This window comes from Phoenix dactylifera, chromosome 1 (genome assembly GCF_009389715.1).
Source record: "Phoenix dactylifera cultivar Barhee BC4 chromosome 1, palm_55x_up_171113_PBpolish2nd_filt_p, whole genome shotgun sequence".
In the NCBI taxonomy this organism is placed as follows: Eukaryota; Viridiplantae; Streptophyta; class Magnoliopsida; order Arecales; family Arecaceae; genus Phoenix; species Phoenix dactylifera.
The window spans coordinates 7,693,438-7,717,127 of NC_052392.1; the positions used below are offsets into that span (position 1 = coordinate 7,693,438).

The 23,690-nt window shown below is 35.9% G+C and overlaps 2 protein-coding genes across 4 annotated transcripts in view; one reads left to right on the forward strand and one right to left on the reverse strand.

Moving 5' to 3' along the window:
• Positions 1–11,765, forward strand: part of LOC103724228 (squamosa promoter-binding-like protein 9) — a 37,979-nt gene extending 26,214 nt beyond the window's left edge. Inside the window, exons 7-11 of one of the 3 annotated variants that reach the window (XR_005511407.1) lie at positions 680–815; positions 7,349–7,526; positions 8,458–9,036; positions 11,046–11,424; positions 11,567–11,765. Coding sequence is in view for 2 of the 3 variants with exons in the window: in XM_008815422.4 (XP_008813644.1) it covers positions 680–815; positions 7,349–7,526; positions 8,458–9,036; positions 11,046–11,369 (1,217 nt within the window). In the remaining variant the exon portion in view is untranslated. The other 2 variants (XM_026800420.2, XM_008815422.4) reach the window with 2 other exon arrangements.
• An 878-nt stretch (positions 11,766–12,643) lies between these two features.
• LOC103724230 (ribosome biogenesis protein NOP53) lies at positions 12,644–23,437 on the reverse strand. The gene is made up of 12 exons (XM_008815425.4): positions 23,095–23,437; positions 21,948–22,120; positions 21,827–21,872; positions 21,707–21,732; positions 20,761–20,841; positions 20,488–20,598; positions 19,041–19,126; positions 14,540–14,659; positions 14,335–14,457; positions 13,402–13,468; positions 13,231–13,310; positions 12,644–12,946 (listed from the first exon to the last, which is right to left on the reverse strand). Exons 1-12 carry the CDS (start codon positions 23,264–23,266, stop codon positions 12,937–12,939), a joined length of 1,095 nt encoding a protein of 364 aa, XP_008813647.2. The 5' UTR covers positions 23,267–23,437; the 3' UTR covers positions 12,644–12,936.
• Positions 23,438–23,690: the final 253 nt, after the last annotated feature.

Sequence of the window (23,690 nt, forward strand, 5' to 3'; positions counted from 1 at the left end):
TTATGAATTAGTACTAAATTTTCCAAGTTGGTAGTTTGTGTTGATCTTCTACATCTTCTAAATCAATACCATCCTCAATAGTCAAACTTGATGAAAACATTAAGGTGGGCACTTAGGCAGCGACAACACCAGTTTCTTAGAACAGCACTAGCCAAGGGATGGGCTCTTTCTACCCATTCTGTATATTATCTTTTCTTTCCATATTAAAATAGAAACTTATTTTTTGATTATACAATGCATGATTATATGAGGTCGAGTTCGTTATTTATAGAAAGAAATAACTATTTTTTTTCGATGAGAATTTGTAGTACTTGACATGAGAGAAACCTGTCTTTGTATTTTCTAATTAAGAAAAAGATTCTTCAATATACTGAAGTGATACTCCCCCCCACCCCCCACCCCCACCCAAAAAAAAAAAAAGAAAAAAGTTTGTTTCTTTCAGCGCTCCTGCTTGATTTTGTACTTTCCCCAAATGATGAGTCATTAATGATGAATAAATGACCTGGCATCGGTAACTTTAGTGAGGCATATGTGCTACTATATATACTTGCTGACCTCTCAAGATTGCTCGTCAATAATTGGTTCCTACACCTCATTCCAAAGAATTGTGCTTGTATCTTGATTGAAAACAATTATAATTCTCAAATGGTGTCTAAGATTATTTTGCTCATGAATTTAGATGGGACATTGTTAAATAGCATCAGGATGGAGGTGCAAGTTCCATGGCTTCATTATGTGTATCCTACTTTTTTCGAGGCTGGCAAACCTATGGAATTCGTAGCCTGTGGCAGTTATCTTGACCAGCCTAAATTCCGGTAAAATCCACTAGATTTAAAACTTTTTGCTGCAACTACATTTTGCACATGTATTTGTCTTAATACTGATTGTTTATCCTTGTTCCAATTTACATCGCAGATACTCTGGCATATTTTTATTCTTAGTGTGTGCAACCACGTGGTTATGAACTGCTATTTCAGCTGACCATTCTTATATTTTGTATGCCAATCTTGATATTTGTATGTACTGACATTATTTTGTTATGCAGTTAATCTTTAACTACTAAAGTTTCCCAGGAATTTGGGTAGAGCTAATACAAACACTGGTGGTGAAATTAGTATATATATATTTTTACTACTTGATCAATAGCATTTATTTTTTCTTCTATTCCCCGTGACTTCTCTTATCCTCACATAGTCACATGGGTGTCATGAGTCAGATCATGAAAATGTGGTTGGGTAGTGCATATATAAGGTGAGTGTGAAGTTATGGAAATCTGTCACACTGGACACTATCACAATATGGTTTCTAGTGCTTTGCATGATAAGACTGTTTTGATTGTTTTTTTTTTCTGTCAGAATATTAGGTTGAGCAACAGAAGTGTTAATCTCTTGGAGATTATAATTTTGCTATTATTTAATAATTACAAAGGGTGATCAAGACAGATGAACATTTGTTTAAAGCCAGCAGCTTTTGAATCTCTTAATCCCTTGGGAGCATATAATTCAGAACCTATGGTCAAGTTATAATTCAATGGTTTCTTTTATTCCTTTTTTATCTTCTATTTTCTTATGCATAAGACCAATATCACTATAGGAGAGAGACATTTGGCAATTAGGGCTGAAATGGATGGGCTATGGATCGGATACTAATATATCCATCCAGGTTGGATGCACTGGTATTGGAACCTGTACTACTTACCCGACAGTACGATACTAGTATTGTGCTGTTTCAATCTGTTTCAGACTCTTTTTTTATTTTCAAATTTTGAGCTAAAATCAGCATATGGTTTGCCAGCTTCAGTTCAAAATTTTAAAATAAAAAAAATAATTCGAAACCCTCTCTTGTTCCACTCTCCCTTGTTCGGAAATGAAGACAGTGAGAGAGAGAAGTGGGAGGAGAAAGAGGAAGAGAGAGAGAGAGAGAGGAGGGAGGTAAAGGGATAGGAAGAGGAAGGGAGGGGGAGAGAGGGAGGGAGAGAGAGAGAGAGAGAGAGAAGAAGCTTCTCGAAGAGCTTTGAAGCGGGCTGTAGGCCGGGACGAAGAAAGAGGGACGGAGAGAGACAACCTACCTCTGATTGTTGTTGGGTTTCAAAGGGGCACGATGGGTTTCTAAGCGGGATGGAGGCTAGAGTATTTTGAAGGGGCCTCCGATGTTTCTCTAGCCTTCGAACATAGCGAATAGGGCGATGGAGCCTTCGACTGAGGGTTTTGAAGTGAGTGAAGAGGATTTTGAAGCAGTTTTGTTCAGTCAGCCTTATATCCCATTTTGAACCGGTGAACCATGTCACTAGCCGATTGTTCCGATTCGGTATGCCTTGAACCACGGTTCGGCATTGTTCGTCAATCCTTAACGTCCATATTCACATGCATTGTTATTTGATGAATATGAATGCGGAAACACAAATTAATTGGATGTTAATATTTATTTCCATATCTTTATTTGCTTTTCTTTGACCGGTAGAATAGGAATATGGATATTAGTTGGATGCTAAAATTTATATCCATAGCCTAATAGAGTTGGATATTAAACCAGATTTGAATATATACTTTTTATCCATTTTCACACCAATATGCTTTGACAAACACATAGCTGAATTAACCAAACATCTAAAATACTTGTGGACAAATAAACGGCATTACATTTACCTGTACTTCTGCTTGACATGACATTTGCAAGGATTTTATATGAGGTATAACAATTTTGTTACTAGGCATCATTTTGATTTTTGTGGCATTGGATCAATGCTTTAGGTGCTGCACTTTATGTGACTTGTGGTGCTGGCCTATATTCTATTGGACCATGGTCTACTGTACCGTACTGAACCAAATCGATAAAGTATCGATACAGTACCGGTACCGAAATTGTGGACCTTGTATCTGGCTATATTTTAGTTAGAGTATTTGACTTGTATTTTTTTAGTGTCCTAGGAATTTTTTCAGAGTTGCCCTCTGGTTGCAAAAGCTTAATATATGGTGAATGAGAAAGGTTTTCTTCTTTTCCAACTGCCGCTTTAGATTTCATAGCGTAATCTATTGTGAATGAGAAAGGTTTTCTTAGATAGAATTTTGGCACCAATTTTTAGTGGGGCTGGAACTGAGGCAGATTGGGTTGGTTGAGGGCTAATCTTAACCCAACCTTTTTATCCCCAACCCTCACCCATCCAAGATCCCATCTTCAGCTAAATTCGGGTTGGGTCGAATTAGCATTGGGTTGGGTTTGGCTCACCGGTGGAGCTACAGGGGCCGAGTGGAGGGCGGGGGGACAATTGCCCCCCTAAAATGGAACTCCTTGAACATGGGTTCTTATAATCGAGAAATTGGTTTCATTTGCCTCGCTACCCCCCCCCCCCCCCCCCCCCAACCAACCAAAAAAAAAAAAAATGGAATCCCTTGAACATGGGTTCGTATAATAGAGAAATTCATTTCATTTGCTGCCCCCTCCCTCATAAAAAAGCCAAAAATATAGGGCTTTAAGAAGTGGACTCTTATAGTTGGATTTCCATGTTTGTTTAGGCGCTCAAAAATAAAAATATTCTCTCAATCTACCTATTACTTAGGATTTCTTTTTAAAATACAAGAAGATCCATTTATGAGTTGGGATCTCCATAGATCACATTGCAAGAGGAGACAAACTATCCTTCAAATCCATGATGTGTTCTAATATATTTTAAGAAATCAGCTATAAATTAATTTTCTTTTAATACTTAACGTGCATAAAAAGAAAATATTTATTAGAGAAAAGATGAAGAGTAGGAAGAGGCCAGAGGGATGCAGCAACATAAATATAATCAGGTATTTACATTCTTAACTCTCAAAAAGGATTTGTTCCTTATTTTTTTCTGGTGGGATTTCTTCTTTCTTACTATATTCTCGAGTCCTCGATAATAATAATAACAGTTCCTTCTAAAATGCTCGATTCTCATATATTTTAGGTTTGCTATATAATGTTGTATTTTGACAACTGGATGGTGCTTGATATAGAAAACCCTTTTTATCTAACTTGAAACAATGACAATCTTGCATGTATTAAATATATAACAAATTAGCATTTTCTTGTTAGTTCAACTGGTTACCATATTAGTAATTAAAAAAAGCTTATGCTACCCACCCCCATCCCCCCTACAAAAAAAACCCCAAAATCCTAGCTCCGCCACTGGTTGGGCCATGTTAATTAGGTTAGATCGGGTTGACTAGAAATTTTAAGCTAGAGGGAATGTTTGTGATGTTTTTGCTGGACTAATATTAATGGGGAGGTCGCAACCATCCATTCACTTTGGAATACACTAACACAATATTATAATTAACATGACTAAAGACATAGTTGGATGCAACATATAAGTAATCTTATATGAAACATAAATATGAATTATTTATTTATTGGGTTTGGTTCAGGTTGAGTTGGTTTTGGGTTGGCCTAGGGTTGATTTTGTGTTGGGTTTAAGCTCAATCCTAACACCTCAGTTTGAGGTTAGGCTAAAATTCTGGAGCCCAAGCCCCAACCCAAATTTGTAAAACCTCATCCAAACCCTGCCCACCAAGTGGGTTGGATGGGTTAAGTTGTTGAGACCAATCCAAGTTCGACCCCCAATTTTCAATGGGCTGATGATGTGTTCGTATTAGGTTGTATCTTTTTTCCAATCGTTGCATGAAGTTTTGTTGATTTGCCCCATGTCCTATCCCATTTTGATGAAAAAAGGCCCAAGTTTTTTTAGCAGCACAACTTTTGCTGCAGGCTCTATCTGCAAGCCACGTAGAACTTCTAAAAAAAAAGTAAAACATTTACTGAGTTTAGCAATTATTTCCATTGAAAAATGTATGGCCAGATTGAAGTTGTCCACTATAACCTTGAAGTCTATCGAGAAACCTCATTATAATGGTCAGCTGATCATGTTTAGCCTAATTCTTTTTTAGTGAAATTTTTATTGCAGTCTATATAATTCATAATAAAGAAATGTTGAAGGAAAAAAGAAGCAAAACAGAAGAACAAAGTTTTAAGGGAGAGCTGAGAGAAAAAAGAAGAAAAGCATAGAATGACAAACAATTATATTTCTCTTTTCTATTTCATCTTTTGTGCATTTACGTTTCAAATGTCTGATATGCCTCAGATTTAGAAATGACTGGTTACAATTGGTATACCACAATTAGATTCTAAAAAACCTAGAATGTAAAGAAAGTAAGTAGGCAGCCGGTCACAGATTGCAGCCATCAGTATTTAGAGAACTTGGATTCAACTATTCACTTAAAAGATCCCCTGAGAAGTTCAAGTTTTGAGTAAGTTATCGATGGTATTGAATCATAATTGAGAGGATTATAAGTTTTGAGATGAGATTCAACTGGAATAGAGGGAAAATTTTCAAGAAAAATTGAATGACCTAGGTGTTCAATGGAGGAAATGACTTTATTTACATTTCAAACGTGGAAAGGGTTTCTCTATAGTCCATAGAGTTTATTGTTGACCTTTATGAAGATTTGGATCCTTATTTTTTGATTGACCAATCCTTGAGGTTGAGCATCTTTGAAGTGCTATTGCTTTTGTGATTTATATATACAATTACTAATCCTGATGGTGTTCCATGGTCTCAGAATTTGTTTACTCAGAGGCAGAGTAGCAAGCTATTGGTTGCAGCAGGTGATTATTCTATTAGGTACTATATGTTCAATGGTTTAACAAGGTTTGTTTGAGTTGGTTTGAATTGGAAATATATTATCCAGAGGAGATTGATTTAGTAGGTGTCAACGAGTCTGCAGTAGTGAACTCAAGAGATGAGTTTTCTATAACCCATATCTGCTAGATTCAGCCAATTTAAGCTTATGTATCATTCAGTTAAAGTATTAAACAATGGTGTTTACTTGAAGCTGGATTAGATATCTGGCAACAATCAGAATTTTAAAGCTAATTTTAGGGGTTAGCTATTTATTAGCAGAGAGATTTTCAGTTCGTCTCTGCTATCTTGGGTTGCTTTTAAGTATTTTTATGTTTGTGATTTAAATGAAATTATTTGTTTAACAGGAGAGGTTAATTGAGGCTTTTGGGATTTAGAGAGTGACATCATACTGATAATTGCTGCTTTAAGTTATTTAGATATGCATATATTTTTTTGAACACCTGAGATTTATGTAAGCATAATGTGTAGTTGCAACTTGCAACCTTTCTTGGAGATGAGTTTCTTCAGATTTTAACTGAGTATGTTCCTTAGGTTTGTTCTTCTGACCTTCGAGCTTGTTGCTTGCTTGAGGGTTAATTTTAGAAGAGCTTCATGGTTTGCACCATCATGGGGGTTTGTGAAGCTTTGTTCCTAGCCAGTGTACTTGGTCCTAGGTTGGGGAGTTTACCTTTGATGTATTTGGCTCTTTCATTGAGCAATAGGACTCTGGGGAAGTTGGATTGGTAACTGCTGATTAACAAGGTCAACAAAAGACTGGATGGAAAGGAAACTACTCTCCATTGGAGGCAGTTTGATCTTGATCAATTCAGTTCTTTTTCTTTATCCATGCACTTGGTGTCCATTTACAGCATCCTGAAGTGGGTAGTCAGAAGATTGGACCAGGTTAGAAGAGCTTTTTTTGGAAAGGAGAGGAGAAAGTCCAAAGCTTTTCTTGCCCTATGAACTGGAATGCAGCCGCTATATTTTCCTCAAGAAACAAAACACAATCAGAGCTATGTTTAGCTCTCAGTTTTTCTAAAGAGTGGGGAGTTTTATGTTCTAAAAAAGATAAAGGGGAGTTCTGTCGGGAGTGGGGTAAATTGGAGAGCTTGTTGTAGTTGCAAGAGTACAGGGCCCTCAGTGTTGGGCTCCCTGTTTCATCCTTTAGTAACTTCGAGGGATGTGTTCTTTGCCCTTTCTATTTCCTCAAGAGAAAAAAAAATCGGTTTGTTCCTTTTATTGCCTGGGAAAATTTTGTGTGAACTCTACTACCGTTGCCGATGACTAAGAGTAGTAATTCAATATGAAAAACGTTTGAAGCGATCCCTTTGATTCTATGCATATGGCTGCAGTTTGTATTGGTTGCCAAGGGAGAACAGTTCCATGCAGTGAATTTTGACTTCTATCAGTGGGTTATATGTAAATGTTCATATAATGATGCCTTATTTGACAAAATTCAATTTTTATTTTAACATCCCAAAACTTCTTTATTTCGGTGAGGAACTTGTGACTTTAATCTTCAGTATTTCAACAATTTTTAGTGGGGTGATGGGTGTCACAGATTTTGTATGTTTTGATTCCGTTACAGTTATTTGAAACTGTTTCCGTCTCTAGAGTCTCCAGTTCATTTTACCTGCCATAATAAGTGTTTTTTTCTTCATGAAGAGTAATTGGATTTCTTAGTAATTATTTTTTTGATGGCAGATTTCTTGTGTCTTTTGCTGGAAAGTATCTTTCATTAAAGTCCTGTCATGCCATCTGTCATAAGATCACCGAATGCAATGAAAATGGGGTGGGCTCTATTTCAAGCATTGAGCATGAAGTGTTCAGGATAAATATAACTCAGACAGATTCAGAAATTTTTGGCCCTGCATTTATTGAGGTTTGTATATTGTGAACATTTTTCTAAATATTTTTGCTGAAATTGACCTACTGTAAATTGTAATTCTTGGCTGCTAGTTGTGCTCAGCTCTTGCGGTGCATTGCTAACTTGCAGTGACCATTGCTTGCTTGATGCTTCTGTTCATGTTTAATGTGCCAACTACTCTTTATTCTATTGCATAGGCATACCTAAACATAATTACTGTAGGATGCTTGAATCCGTAGTGCCAAATGATGCAGGAAGAGAATTTTGTTTTTAGAGATCTAAAAGATGGGATGTTCATAGAATAAAAGGAATAAAAGTTTGGGACTCTTCGTTGCAACAGATAATTAGTGGAAAATCCACCAAGCAGCTTCAGCATTTCACTCGATTAGTATCAGAAACATCAATGCTACAGTCTATCCTGGTGGGGTACTATTCTTCTTGATGTACAACTTTCATGGAGGAGGAAATAATCAACAAGTACATAATAAGTTCAATTTATAATATTCAGTTCATTTGTTACTCTAAGAGACATTAAAAAAACCTTACTAACTTAAGAAATTAAACCTAAGATAACAACCTAAAATAATTAAAACTGTGAACTACATTTCTGAGTAGGTTAATTTCATGATCGTTCGACATTGTGAATTTTATCTGGTAATTCACTGAACTTGCTGTCTTGTGGTTACTTAGGCTTAAAGTACATGCATCATAGTTACATGCTATACATGCATGAGCTCTTTTCTTTCCCTTTTTTCTTGTGTACACTGCACTAGATTTTAAATTTCAGGCTGCATACTCACTTCTTAGTTCTTATAGTTTCATAGTTGGTTTAAATAATTTCAGATTAGGTTTTTATTATTTTAATTTCCACTGGGTAGTAGATTTGTCCCTAGGACTGGTCTGCATCATTAAAGCAACTCGATAATATGCCAGCTTGTTTTTGTAGGTAGAAAATGAATCTGGAACATCCAACTTCGTGCCCATCCTCTTTGGAAACAAGCACATATGTTCTAAGTTAAAGAGGATGCATGGAGCGTTCTTTGAATCTCTCTGCACAGACAGCATCATCTCTCAGACCACTGATACTGTTGCAAATCCAGGCTTTTGCAAGGCTCTTGTGTTAAAGCAAAATTCAATATCTGAACTACTTTTGGATATTGCATGGTTGCTTAAGGAACCTCGGTTAGAGGAAACAGAAACACTCTTGAGTTCAACAAATATTCATAGATTAACTTGTTTATTAAAATTTTTAATACAGAACAAGGCTTTCATTTTGTTGGAAGAGATACTGCGTTATCTGGATGCAATTGACTGGGAAGGCTTAAACAGCAGAGTAGATAAAGCTTTAGATGCTGATTCGAGGCTTTTCTTGAACTATATAAACCATGCAAGAGAAATTCTGCATCACAGAATTCCACATGATGAGAAATCAGAGTTAGATCCACTGGACTCCCTTTCTAGAGCCTCCATGCCACAAAGCTATGCGATGAATGATGGGAATAATAGAATGTCTTGTTTGAACCAAGTAAGTTCACATTTTTTCCTAATCTTTATTTTTTGGGGTACACATCATTCTTTTTTGGATTGAATTTTTCATGACAAGTTCAATGGAATGATTTTTTTGATCTAATTGTTTCTACTAATTATTTTTATGTCATCATTGACGGTGGTTAATTAAAATTGACATAGATATTTTTACAAGTGCTGAGCCCAAGCTTTCGTATCATTTCTGTTGGATATTTTGCACATAATTAATTTTTTACAAAATACAGATCCATGATAAAATAATTTCCAAACCAAAATGTTAAAGATAGGTTGTGATATCAGAACTGATGTTGATTTAAGTTGTTTCTTGAAACGCAGAGGTTGCTGGTTCGGTCCTTGTTACCCATTACAATAGTGAGCGTATTTCAGGGAAGTTGAACTTAGCTTATCAAATTTATAAAATAATTAGAGAAGTCAAAGTGCATGTTTTTTCATGCTGCTCCTGTGCTTCTGTGTGAGATTTTTCAGTTATTGTTCCTTCTATTCCCATATTTTTTACTTGTTTTGAGCCTTGACATCTTTTTTTCAGCCTTTAGGTGGACTGAAGCTGCTTGTACAATGAGTAGGTATAGGAGCACATAGGGGGTGGTTTGCATTAAATTAGGACGCCTGCTTAGGAAGTGAAAATATATTGCTATTAAATCTTGTAAAAAGGTTAGTAACTGGTTTTCATGTTCTATTAGATATGAACAAAACATAAACAGCGTAATGGTAATTAAACCATAATCAGCTCTAATTCTTAGTGGCTGTAGTATACTAGTATTAATTGCTTGGTTGAAAAGGAAGTTGTTATTTGGAATCATCTTTAAGCAGGAGAAGGATTGCAAAGCAGTAGAATATTTGGCTGCTAATCTGGATACTTGAAAAAGAAAAAAAAAGTATAATTCTTTTTAGACTTAATAAGGTTCATATATTGGGATATGAAGTGTATTTACTTGAGAGAGTGGAGGACTAGGGTATCATGTTTTCTGCATTTAAGATGCAAGGTGAAAATGGTGGTGGACGTTTGTGTATAAAGCACATCTATGTTTGATGTAGCATAGGAACTCGGGACTCCAGGAAAGATGAGGGGGCAAAATATGTCTTTAATATTATAGTGTGGAGGTGGAGTTAGGTTATGATCTGCCATTTCTATACGCATATCTTTCAGCTAAAAGTTAATATCTATTCAAATACTAGCCCAAAAGAAACTACACAAGACTATGCAAGATATATCTATTATATGCAGATATACACAGAGGTAAACAACATTTTCCTTAATCTAACTTGCTTTTGTTGGTATTCTAATTGGTATGTGTCTAGAATCTCAAAACATGATTTACTTATTTACCCAAATCCCACTTTCTAAATCTAACCAAAAACTTCAGTTCTTCCACAAATCTATGAATTAGTACTTTGACTGAAGCTGGATTGATTAATTTATACTGTAAGAAGGTTTTCTTCAAATAATTGTATATAAAAATGAATTTGAATAATAACCTAAACTGAACAAATAAGATTAGTCAACAATTGATATGTTGTCATGTTGCCTACATGCCCTACGAATGACAACATGCTTGCAAATACTGCCGTTTCCTTTTTTTGATCAAATTCTGGAACTAGTTGGCTGTTTGGCTTTGAACCATTAAGCTAAAGATTTTGGTAGAATGCTTCACTAAAGGAGCAATACAAGACAATCTCATTGAACCCAGACCCACCAAACTGAGATGTGCAAGTAATTACCGGGATCTGTGATGCAGCAAGGGTCATATCCGGCAGTAAATCATTGACAAGTTGGATAAAAAATTGTGCAGAACCGGTCATTAAAAAAAAAAAAATGTATTGCACATATATTCGAATTATTATAATTCTGCTGAGATGTTTGGCATTATCTGTTAGTCTCTAATCTAAATCTGCTTGTTTTTTTGTCAGAGCGGTGGCTTGACATTATTAGGCCTTTGAATCACCATACTATAGTAACTTCAAAACCAATGCCTTTTTGTGTTGCAGAGTACAGAGAGAAGGGACAAAGATGGTTCAGGCTCAACAACTCCTCAAGCTACTCAAGGAAATGATGAAACTGTTCCACTTCTAACTAGAGAACGAATTTCTGGACAGATGTGCCGGCTGAATTCGGGTACAAGATGGACATCGGAATCCTGGGCCAACATTTTCCCTAGTACAAAGACAAGCATTCGTGCTGCTCTATTTGTAACAGGGAGTGCTTTACTGTGCTTTGTGGCATGTGTCGCCCTTATCCACCCTCGCATGGCTGGGGAATTTACAGATTCTCTGAGGAGGCTTTTATTTGCTAGTCCGAAGCCAAGGAATTGAAGATAGTTTTCCTTTCAAGTTTTTTATCATCTGCACATTGTACGATTGCCAAACTGTAAGTACCACGCTGTTAAATCTGTTGATGGGTCGGCCAGCAGTATAAAGAAAACATAATGCATTCTCCAACGCTGGCATTTGTTTTTTTTTTTTCTTTTTTTCTCACCATTATTCTCTCAATCTCTGTCTCATATTTGAAGGGGTTCGCTATTTCTAGTTGAGAATGATTTAGAGATTGGGAGGTTTGGTGGTGGTGGCGGTAGTTGATGGAATCCGTATTCCTCGTTCCCTTGGGTACGTATTTCTAATTTTTTTTTTTCTTTTTCCGTCATCATGTACGTTTGCTTGTTGATTCCTAGTATGATCTCTCTTGCATAATTGATATATATTTCTGGGGCCCACCATGTTTGTCGAGTGGATTTTAATTAAATCATAATGCAGTCCGTTTCTTCCGAAAGATATCGCAATACGGGTAAGCAATTCATGTGAAAAATGAAATCTTGATAAGCAAACAAAATCTTCTTATGGTTGCCGGTGCTCATCCATACGGCAAGGGTTGCACTTGGTCTTCTTGCTAAAAGAGAGGGATCAAAATAATGCACTGCCAATGTATCAACAGAAGCTTGATTTATCCAGAGCTTTCATTCACCTTCGGTTTTACTTCAGACGATAGAGATTAGACTGATGAATCGTCTACAATAATGCCTGCCACCATTTATCTGCACCATCGAGTGCTTTGATCAGCTTATCGCCAGCGCTACTTGTTCTAAGCCATTGTGGATACTAGAGGATGTCGACAACATTGGCACATATAAGCAAGCACTTGTGATGTCGACAACATTGGCACATATAAGCAAGCACTTGTGAACATTAAAAAAGAGATGATCTCGCAATATCATGGCCTGCTAGAAGCAAACTACCCTGTCCACAGCTGAGTTTTTCCACAGGTGGGAGTTCCAGTGGAAAATGGGCTTCCCTTGTTTCTGAAGGACCAATATTTGCATCCTAACAGATCGCAGAACTATTTCGCAAGAGGCATAAAGTTTATTGCTACTCTTGCAGTTGCTTCTTGCCTGCTGCCCTTGCAGCGAACTCAACCATAATTGGAATTAATAACTGTAGTCTCCAATATTATAATGGAAACTGCAGTGCATATTATTCTCTACCAGCCAAGAATAAGCAGTCACGCCCTGAAGCTTCTGACAAAGGAGAACTTAACATCCACATATCTGATTTGCAGCGTCAAAAAAGAGACTCGTGCAGTCAAAAGCCTACCATGAATTTAAAGGTCTGCCCTTCAAAGAAAGAATTCAGAGGTCTGGAGTAGGCAAGAAGTCATTTGATACATACAAAATTCTGTACTCTTTTTGAAAATTTTCATCAATCAAAAGACCTGAAGAGTACTCAAATTCCACTATCCACTGTTGCATATTGCTTCTAACAGTACTCAGGAAGGAAATCAGATATTACATTGACCGAGAAGGTAAGAACCAAAATCTCATGCTTCACTTGAGCAGGCCCCTCCATTGCATATCCACCGTATTCCATGTGATCCAGCCATAAACAATGTCTACTTCTTTCTGCGTGGTAAACAAAATGCAACAATTAGATGAAAATACCTGATAAAAAATTGACATCAGTAAATAAGCAAATAGGCGCACTAAGTTCTTTTTTCTGAAAAAAAAATTATGGCAAACACACTAGATACTGTACGTTGAAGAAAAGGTTATTGGTGTGGTATGTGTTAATTAGTGTTTGTTTCCCATTTGGAAAAACATGCATGCAAGAAATTATAGAGATAAGACTACATGTTGCATGGGGCAAAGATCAGGAGCAGAAGACACAATAGCCAATCAATACAAACCTGCTCCTTTTAGCTTTTGGGACAAGTAAACCCCGTTTCTCAAGGCTTTTGAAACGATCCCTTGCAAGAGTGCAACATCCCTAAACAAAATAATAGGTGTGCTAAAATTCAGATGTAGCCAAGAGCTGAAACTGGAAGGAATCAATATGTAAATGAGAACCTAGTGAGTACCTTCAGCTTACGCAGAGACCCAGAGATTTCCTCTGTCAAAAGAACCTGAAGAGGAGCTGGTTCAAATCTGCAAGGGATGAGAAAAAGAATCAATGAAACCATAGTTCTGGGAAATCAAGAAATGGTAAGAAATTATGGATTTTTAGGAAAGTTTATTCATCTTAAAATAGAGATAATTTCGTAATAACTAGAACAAAGCACATTCTGGCAGGAAAAGCCAAAGGGTATCCCCATCAATCGGCACATGACAAGTACTCAATTTCGTTAACCCATCAGATGTCAAGTACAAGATGGTCCATACATCTGCTTCTTATCAGGCCAGGGTGACTCGCAGCTTTCCTCTTCCCTCTTCTGCAAACTGGCCATTCTCGCATGTATTTCATCATTAGGTGCAGGTTAACTCCACTACCAGGCAGAGTAAAAGCTTCCACTTCAGAACTAAATACCGTAGAGAAGAGTTTCGAGATTTACATTAAGCATGATATATATTCCAATATATCAAGGAAGAAGCTCAGTGTCTTCAAGGTTTAGAGTATTATTCCTTTCAACCTACTTTGTTTTGAAGCCTGGTTAAACCTAAGATAATCCAGAAGATCTTAGCATCACAATCTTTTTCCATAGTAGTTGGAGCACTGTCTTGATTGTCTGATCTCATAGTCTTGTAGACAACTTGGATAATTACTAATTCAGAAAACTAATTCCCAGTAATAACATGGGGGTGAACTTGTACATAACTAAATAAACATTATAATCTGCCAAGACGAACCAAGTAAATCTTCAACATGCCTATTAGCTCAAAACCACAGCCCAGACAATATGTTCTTTAACAATGCTTTGGCATATACAGTTCAAGAAATTGTTGTTGCATTTATGCATTATCTAAAGATTCTAAACAGAGTAGAGCAATAAAGTTGATGAGTTATGAGATGTTACTTGTGCTTTCCCAGGCGAGGTGGAGCTGCTTTTAGTCTATCTTGCTTAGAAACAACACGTCTCCTATGTCTTCTGTGCTTTTCTTCATCCTCTTTAGCTATTTCTTTCAAGATATCTGGTAAACTGCAGTAAATTGATGAAGCAGTAAGCTAAAATTCCTCATTAAAGACACTTCACATTCTTGAGGATGAAGACAGATAAGTACCTATCAATTTCCTTATTAAGATTCTCCAGCTTCTCAGCTTCTGCTTCTGCTTTTAGCTGATCCTTGTGTCTGGCTCTCCGATTTCGCTCCACTCGAGTTACCACTTTTGTTTTTAATTTTCTGCACTCAGAAGAAAAATAGTTGTTCTAATGAACTTGCCAAAAAGCAATACGATTTCAAAGCTAATCATAGACGCTTAGCAGTGTATGATAAATTTATTTAACTGCACAAGGTTCAAGCATCAGATTTGCCAATTTGACATATATGCTTTCTAGGTTATATAAACTAGAGGAAAGAAAGAAGTGCAGTCATCTGGTGAGTTTTTCTGGTGTCGACTTTCTTGAATAGGGTAACAATCTGAAATTCCAGAGTTTCCCGATAAGGGTCATTGATTTAGTGGAGCACCTGATATCTAAGCAGCTGCAAGAGTGCCCAAGTGCTTCGACGATCATGAAAATTAGTGCAAACGAAATATTTCTCCAAAAGTGGCTTGATGCATCATTCCAAACAAGCAACATCAAATTGTTGTAAATTGTACCTTTTCAACCTTAATATAAATAAAGTTAAATTTATCTCTACAGTATCATCATGCAAGGTCAGCCAAAACAGTCTGAATAACATAACATGACTAAGCCAATGACTCTTAAGAAAAAGGTTTCCTGAAGATTGATGACATATGAATCTAACAAATTTATCTGTATCTTCTGATTAATATTTCTCACTTCAATAGCCAATCTTCCAAAATAAAAAAGATCGAACCAACATTACCTGCATTATCTTTTCATGTCAAAAAGTAAAAACAAGGCCCAGACACAACACCTGCTACAAGATTTTACTCTTCAGAAAGGATTGCTGGAAAAATATTAGAGGACCAATAACAATATACTAATGTCAATTAAAACAAACTGAAGTAATCATGCATATTTATAAAAACCAATTTAATAGAACTATACTGGTACACCATATAATTGTTCATAAAACGTTCCCATGCAGGAATATGTCAAAGATTCAAAGTATCAGAGTATTGGAAAATCTAAGTTCAACGTATACAAGGTCATTAGCTCTTGCTATTTCATCAAATAAGTCATTCAATATGAGAACTTACAACATTTAAGGCCCCTTTGGCATTGCTTTTGGAGGTGATTTTAAAGTGTGTGGTAAAAATTTTGAAACAGCTTTCTAGCTCCTCCAAAAGCTAAGAAAGGTCTGCTAGGGAAGAACTCCAAATTAGAGCTTTTGGGCAATAGCTCTATTTGAGATGTGGGGAGAAGCTGCTTTTTTCTAAGATGAGAGACCTGTGTTCAAGTCCCAATAATGGTTTAACAAGTAATCTAAAAATAATCTATAAATTAACAATACTTTATAATAATAGATTTTTAATTGTACAATAAAATAACAATATAATATTATATAATGTAATAATAATATTTTATCATTATCATCATTATGATATTATAATAATCATATTATAATATTATAATATTATTATAGCATTATAAAATATTAAAACAATAATGTCATAATCATATTATAATAATATTATTATCATATAATATTATTGTTAAAATAATGTATATTTTTATAATAAATTTAAAAAATTATTACTAATTATATTATTCAGGTTAAATATCAAAATAAATAATTTATGAATTAAAAAAATATTTTATAATAATAATTTTTTGATAGTATAAATAGTTAGATAATTGAGTGTAATATGTAATATCCTTTATTATCATTTCTTGATATTAAAAGCACTTTCTTGGTTTGGTTATCAAACATATGTTAAAGTTTCACAGCACTTTTAAAAATATAGTTATCAAATAGCAAACAACTTTTTATTAAAAGCTCTGCTACCTATAGGCTACAGCAATGCCAAACGGGCCTCAATATCTAAAATATTCCTGAAGTCTTTCTCCTTTCATTCTTAAGTATTTTAGCTTGAATCCATAAATGCAAAAATGCCTGTACCATACCACATCGCATTCTAGCATGCGTTCATATAAAAATACGCACAATAATCTCTTTAGATATGAACAATCAATTGCTATATGATTCTATTTCTTTCCCATCGAGACCATCTTGGGTTGAATTGAATACACAATGACTTGCACCAAAACTCCATCTTATAAAATAATGTATGACAATTTAAAGAATTTGCACTTCCTATATAAAGATGCAAGTAAAACAGGAAGGTAAGTAATGCATCCCAGATCATCTAGACCAATATCATCCCATATCTCATATAGTTCATGGGATGATGGTCTGTTCCCTCATTTCCTTATAGCATCGAACTTCTACAAAGTCCCTACACTCCTGTAGCACCTTCACCTTGGATTCATTACACTTATCTTTCACTAAGACATCTGAAGAAGGACAAGCACTAACAAGCAGATATAAGAATCAGTCAATCATTCATTGTACTCTGTCAACTATCCCAAGCCTTGTCAAGGGCAACAGCAAGCAAGTATAACAATTAGTCAAACATTTATTGTACTCTGTCAACTATCCCAAGCATTGTCGTGGCAACAGCAGAAGTCAGCATATCTCCTAAACATAACCTCAACCGCAATCCCACAGGATAGTTTATATGAGAACTTCATATAACTCTTCAAAGCAGAAAAAACACTCAGCTGATTTCCTGACTGTACACTTAAACCATACTGATCATAATACTTGCAAACCACATTCCAATGGGAACATTGGAAAGACAAAGATTGCAAGTGCATATAATATCACTTACAAATATTAACCTGCCTATCATTGGTATCCCCTAATTAACAAATTATTACTATTGAAAAAATAATTTTCAGAAAACCATTATTTTTGCAATTTTAAAGTCAATGACTCTCCTAATTAAAATATTGAATAATAAGATTTATGAAAAAAGGGGTGGATTTGGGTTGGATGAATCACTCGTTATCCAGTAATAAACTGAAACTTAACCCATACAAATAGGTTTGGTACGGCAACTCTTTGTCTGCTATTTGATTGAAACAACTAATTCAATTTCAATTCATGCATTGATCCAGAGGTTTGTTGAAGAGTCCACATAGATGCATTCGTCGACCATTTTAGTTTTTTTTTAAAGAAATATAAATTAAGGGTTTTTTGTCAAAGAATTCCCTCTCCAATAAAAAAGCAGAGTGGAAATACTTTCATCCTAAAATGATTTTAGAACTCATTTCCGCTTCAAATCAAGTCATGCAACTTAACTCTCATATGAAAGATTGATCAAGGTAGATAAAATGCAACAGGGAGGGTGCAGTTTGAACCTACCATAAGAGTAACCCACATACTGTTGCTTATCCTGGAGCCGTTGGGAACTGTCTACAATGGCATTCTTCAAGGAAGACATAATAATTCGTAATCACAAACTTAGTAAGTCTCTTTTATCACATATATGTCATTATGATTTGAAAGGAAAATTCTATAATTAATTCCTTCAATACGATGTGATTAGACATACAATCTAGTGATCTACCAATAAGGTTAGCAGATGTGCCATGGACACCAAGCATCAATGCATCTATATAGGGTGGGAGGAAATTTTGGAACGGGAGAACAACTTAAAAATTAATCCATCAAATTACGAAATGGAGGATTAGGATGGAGAGAATAAGGAGATTTGTTTAAGGATAGATATAAAACAGTTGGCAATGTCAACAAGAATATTAAAAGGATCCCATGGTTTTCCACTACTTCTGATGAGGCCCAACTTTTAGAGTGGCACTACAGTATAGAGCACTATTTGCAAATCCAAATGCACGTCTCAAATCTCACAACTAAAATGATACTTGTTTATGGATTCACAAGATTAACTTTGAGGTTAGCAACTCATGCAATCAAACAACCAAAAAAGTTGAAGTTATGAGGAATCAAAATTGATTTTTCGAGTTGGATTCAAGTTAATTATATTGAGGGATTCATAAAGAAGCATAGGCAAGAGCTTCCACTGGAATCTTCGGATCCCTAGAGCTATCCCTGACAACCTAGCCATGAATGTTAATTCAAGAGCACAAATCACCAGCCCCATGGCAAAGACCTACTACAAAATTGTCATTCATCTATGTAGGAATGGAGATCATGCTGGCATAAGGACAAATCTTCTACCAACACAGACCTTGAAATCGGCAAATTACACTTCTTGAGAAATTAAAAGGAAAACAATATTTTGTTGGGCAACCTGTTGTCATGGCCTCATTCTTTTGAGAAGTAATATTGCATCATTATCTTCAGAAAACCTCTATCATCTTTCACGGAAAAAATGATATAATGGATGCTATTAAAAAGTTATGAGAATCATTCACAAAAATCACCAATTTACATAAATAAAATCAACCATCAAATATAATAAGAAGCTTTACGATATTAAGCTATGTTCTACATGAAAAAAATTCTCCAATCATATATCTTAAATACTGCACCTTCTTTCTCAAATGGTATAGTATTCAATTAACAGGACATAAGAGCATTATTAACAAGAAGATTTAGAATAGCAGACCTTTGTGCATGCAACTCATTGCCAACATCACCCTCACCCCCTTCCACATCACTTTCATTGCCATCATCTGCATCCAGAAAAAATTTCTAGAGAGCAAAAGGTGTTAGCAAACGAGAGCAACTATATGTTTGTATCAATGTATGAATTTGATATCAGCTAACATCTATAATTATGACAGGGGTCAAGCATTCCAGAACTGCCAGATGGTACTTCAACTCTTGCACCCCTTCTCCATTTGGAGGACTTTCATACAAATTAGTGAAGTAAAAATGAACAAAGAGTATTTCCAGAAGGAGACAGATTCAAGCAAATTAATCATAGTACTGTATTAGAGATTTAGGAAAATACAAAATTAATTATGGCTTAAAAGTTCAATTTAATAGTAAAATGGATCAGCCAACTTTTGAAGGCACAAACTGGTGTATAAAATTCTATATTAGGCATGTAACTTATCTTTTCTAAGTTTTCTTAAGTTGGCTCTGGATCCTACATCTTTTATTTTGCAAGTTTGAGCTGAGGATGCCAATAAACTCCTTTAAAGTTGGGTGGCGACACAATGAGCCTCAAACAAAAAGTTTAAGGTGGATTTTATAGGCTTTAGAAATAATTAAGACACTCATCTATCTTGCAACATGACTTGATTAACAAGTAAAAAGTAGGTCTAGAATTTACTTCATCAGCCTATGTCAGGGTAACCATGTACGGATTGTATTTTGTTTGCACTAAGTTATGAATGACCTTTACTTTCTCATAATCGGATCCAAAATAGCCTAACAGGATTTCTTAGTCACCTCATCCACTTCTTCAATTCTTCCGTTCTTATAATACACAGTATCAGCAAAATATTGCAAGTAAAAAACATTAATTCTTCCCTTCTTACTATACAAAGGATCGGCAGGATTTTGCGGGTAAGCAAAATATGCATCACCAAATACGCTTATAATAAGAAATTAAAACCTGCACTTGCAACTGAAATATCTTGAGAACATTTATTCCTTTCAACCTACTTTCATTTGGAGCCTGGTTACAATCAGTAATTTGGGAACTAGTGCTTGACACATACCAAATCTAGATTAGTTTTAATGCACCCATCTATCATGGTCAAATGATCACATGGATAAAAATGGGAATTACACGGTACAATCACAAGATTTGGGGATACTCAATGGAAAAACCCATAAGCTAATGGTCGTGGAGAGCTTCCCCTCGTTATGCATAGTAGTAGCAATTATTTTTTCTTACCTCTGCATGAAAAAAAAAAAGCTAAGAAGTTTTGAAAAGAAAACCTCTTTAATATCAACTAAAGAAACTACGAAGATGAACTAGCGGCTACCTCATATGCATATCTTACTTCATAAAATTTCTGGTTATCTTCATATCAACCTAGCCATTTGAATCTTCTACTTATACAAAAAAGCAAGAGAGAGAGAGGAATTTCTACACTCACATCTACTTCAGCCACTATTTCACCAGGAACTGTAGGTGGCACTGGTTGAGGTCCCAATTCTTTTTTATAAACTTTTTGCATCTCATCTGCAACAGCTCGGGCCAACGAATCCTATATCCAAAGCAAGAAAGCAAAACAAAAAACAACTGACCCTCATCATGGACAGAACTTGAGAGAAATGAGACTATCTTATCTAACTAGCCTCTAACCAGCCTCTTTGATGAGCTACATATAACTGGAATGTTATAGCGCATTAGGAAGTCCACGAGATACCTGATGAGCCTCAAATGGAGGATTGAATGAACATCCTGGTGGCTCCACTTCAACCGCCGGAATAAGAGAGGTGGATGACTTCTGTCAAATCCCAAGAATGTTATTAACGAACTTTATGAATTCCATAATTTCAACAAGAAAAGAATACAAAGTCACCCTCTTAAGAATCTTTTATGCACAATCTAATCTTGCAAATAATAACAATGAACTTACGCGGCAAGCTACAGGTAGAATAAACGGGAAAGAATCAAACGGTGATTCAGACAGTTGCCGCATGATCCTTTCCCATGAAGAAAGCAAGAGATCACCAAGCACCTGTCTGTGAGTCAAAATTGAAATTTGCAAATGAACTGGCTCTTGTAGGTGTTTTTTTCATTTTTAGTTTCAAACTTTTTCAATGTAGCTTGTGAATCAATTATTGGAAGAATGTAACAGGTGGATCCAGCTCTTCAGCATTTTCTGTTGGGTTGATGCTTTCAGCGCCATAGTGCTGACCATTGAGCTATATGTCTTTCGTTTCACAGTACTCCCTGTTGCTATGATTGACTTTAGTGATATACTTAACATCACCTTCAAAGGAAATAGGATACAGTAGCCATCCTAGCATGGTCTACGAACATAGTGGAGGTATAATGTCATCATCATGGCCATCACTTGGGCAAAGCATGCCACGTATGCACTATGCAACAATAGGTAAATCAAGATCTTAATTTTACTTTCCTTTTGTTGGAAAACATCTCACGGCATGCAAGAAGACAGAGACCACATGAAAAGCTTCAAGTTGTTTAAGTTCACTTCAGTAGTATTTTTTAAGGACTTCCTAGATGGAAATTGCATGGTTCGAGTAGCCATGTAACTCTAGGCTTCCTCAGAAGTACTAAATGTTTAAATAATTTATTTGTTCACGAGTCATCAGATCATAAATAATGAGATATGATTGTCTCACCTTTTTGGCCTTGGCACGCACTTCACCTGCAAAGTTTGAAGGGAGATAAAAAGATCAGAATGGAGTCAACATTAGGTAATTATAATAAAGCAGTGCTGAACATATTAATCATGAAAGAACCTTTTTCGTTCCATATGTCATGGACTGTGGTAGCTGAATCCTCACCCTGAAGATATCAAGAACAGATAATAAATATAAAAGATAATTTCCAGGCCTAAAACTTCTCTAACAGATTGCATACCTTTGAAGCATTTTGTGTTTCAGTTTTTTCTTTCAGAATTTCTTTCTTTTTCTTTTTTGACTTTTTCAATGTTGAAGATGGTACAGGTTGCACAAAGGGATTGCTCTGAAGCAAGCTCTCGTAATGTAGAACTTTCTCCCTCTTCTTTTCTATCTTCCTTTTGACAGGAATATCTGTAGCAGTCATGAAAAGACTCAATCAATCTCTCGAAAAGATTATTTTAAATGAGGATCAGCAAAAATAGCTTGAAGTAGAAAATATTCCCAGAAAATACATATGAAAAGGAATTGCACAACAGCTACAACGGCACATTTTTCCTTACAAACTAATAGAAGGCTAGTCCAGCAACCTTTTCAATGTCAAAACAATATGGAACCAGGAAGTTCCCCAACTACAAGAAGTCACGGAAGTTATTAACAAAACAGCAACCTAAACTTTTCATGGGTCTTCCTTGCTTAGTGAGAACATCAATATGGAAATAATAAGAACAACAGGCTTAAGGAATTGAAATGATGACGATTCAACAGTATAGTCAACTTGTCACTACGGACCATGCATTCTACATTTTCTTTTTTTTTTTAACAAAAAAAATCATTCTACCACATCCAAACTGCACTGGAATCTTTTTGCTCTTGTCATGCATTAGTCTTTCATTAGTTTCATTTGTAATCGAATTCACTAGTTTTTTTAACCCAAAAAAAGTCATATTCTCAATCAAAAGTTACATGTTGATAAAATAAAAATTACAAAATAACCCATCAGCCATTAACATACAAACAATAACTGTGCTTATACAGAGTGCAAACCGAGACCTCCTAGCCCTCCTGCTTAGCCACTCGCTTTCCACCTCTCAATTTCTAATATAAAATATAATTATAATTTCTCGCCCTAAAAATTGGATTTTTCCAAAAAAGAAAAATCCTACAGGAGAAACATGTCCATGATCTCTCAAACTCGCAACCAAAGATCCCCCCAGCTTCTCACAAATTCGTACCTTTAGCAAGAAAACCAAACATATACAATAAAAAAAAGACAAAAAAGGGAGAAAAAAAATCCAGCTAGAGCACGAAAAGAACAAATAGCGTTCGAAGAACAAGAAGCAATCAAAAAAATCCAGTCGAAAAGGTGGAGGAGGAGGCGTGGCTGCCTGTGGACTTGTCGACGTAGAAGAGGGAGTCGCTGGGGATAGAGGGGAGGGCAGCGGCGCCGCTGAGCGCATCCTTGGTGGTCTTCTCGAAGTACTCGTCGATGTCGTCCGTCTTGATGTTCGCCCTCCATGCCTTCTTCCCCTTCCGCGACCCCTTCGCCGCCTTCCCCATCCCTTTTTCTCGCCCCCAAATTCCTCTCCGCTCTCAAAACCCTTCTTCGCGAGCGAGCGAGCCTGAGGCGCGAGGAGGAGGGAGCTAGGGTTTTATTAGGTAGGGCCGAGAGCAGCTGGTTCAGGCGGTCTGGTTGGGGCGGCAATGGGTCAGGTTGAGCCTGTTCATGTTGACCAAAATGTAACAAATCCCTAAATATTATTAGATGATAAATATGGGAAGCTATTCTCATAACACCCCCCATTAACCACTTAATTAAAAATATCCATGCCCTAATAATATTTTGGTTAAAATATAACCTTTTAACCCTCAAAGCATCCAATAAGTATGGGAAAAGTGCATGCGAAAACTTTCTCTATCCTCAAAATGTCCTTTTTTTTTCATAATACTCTTATAATTTTTTAAATTTTCATTTATTCTCATA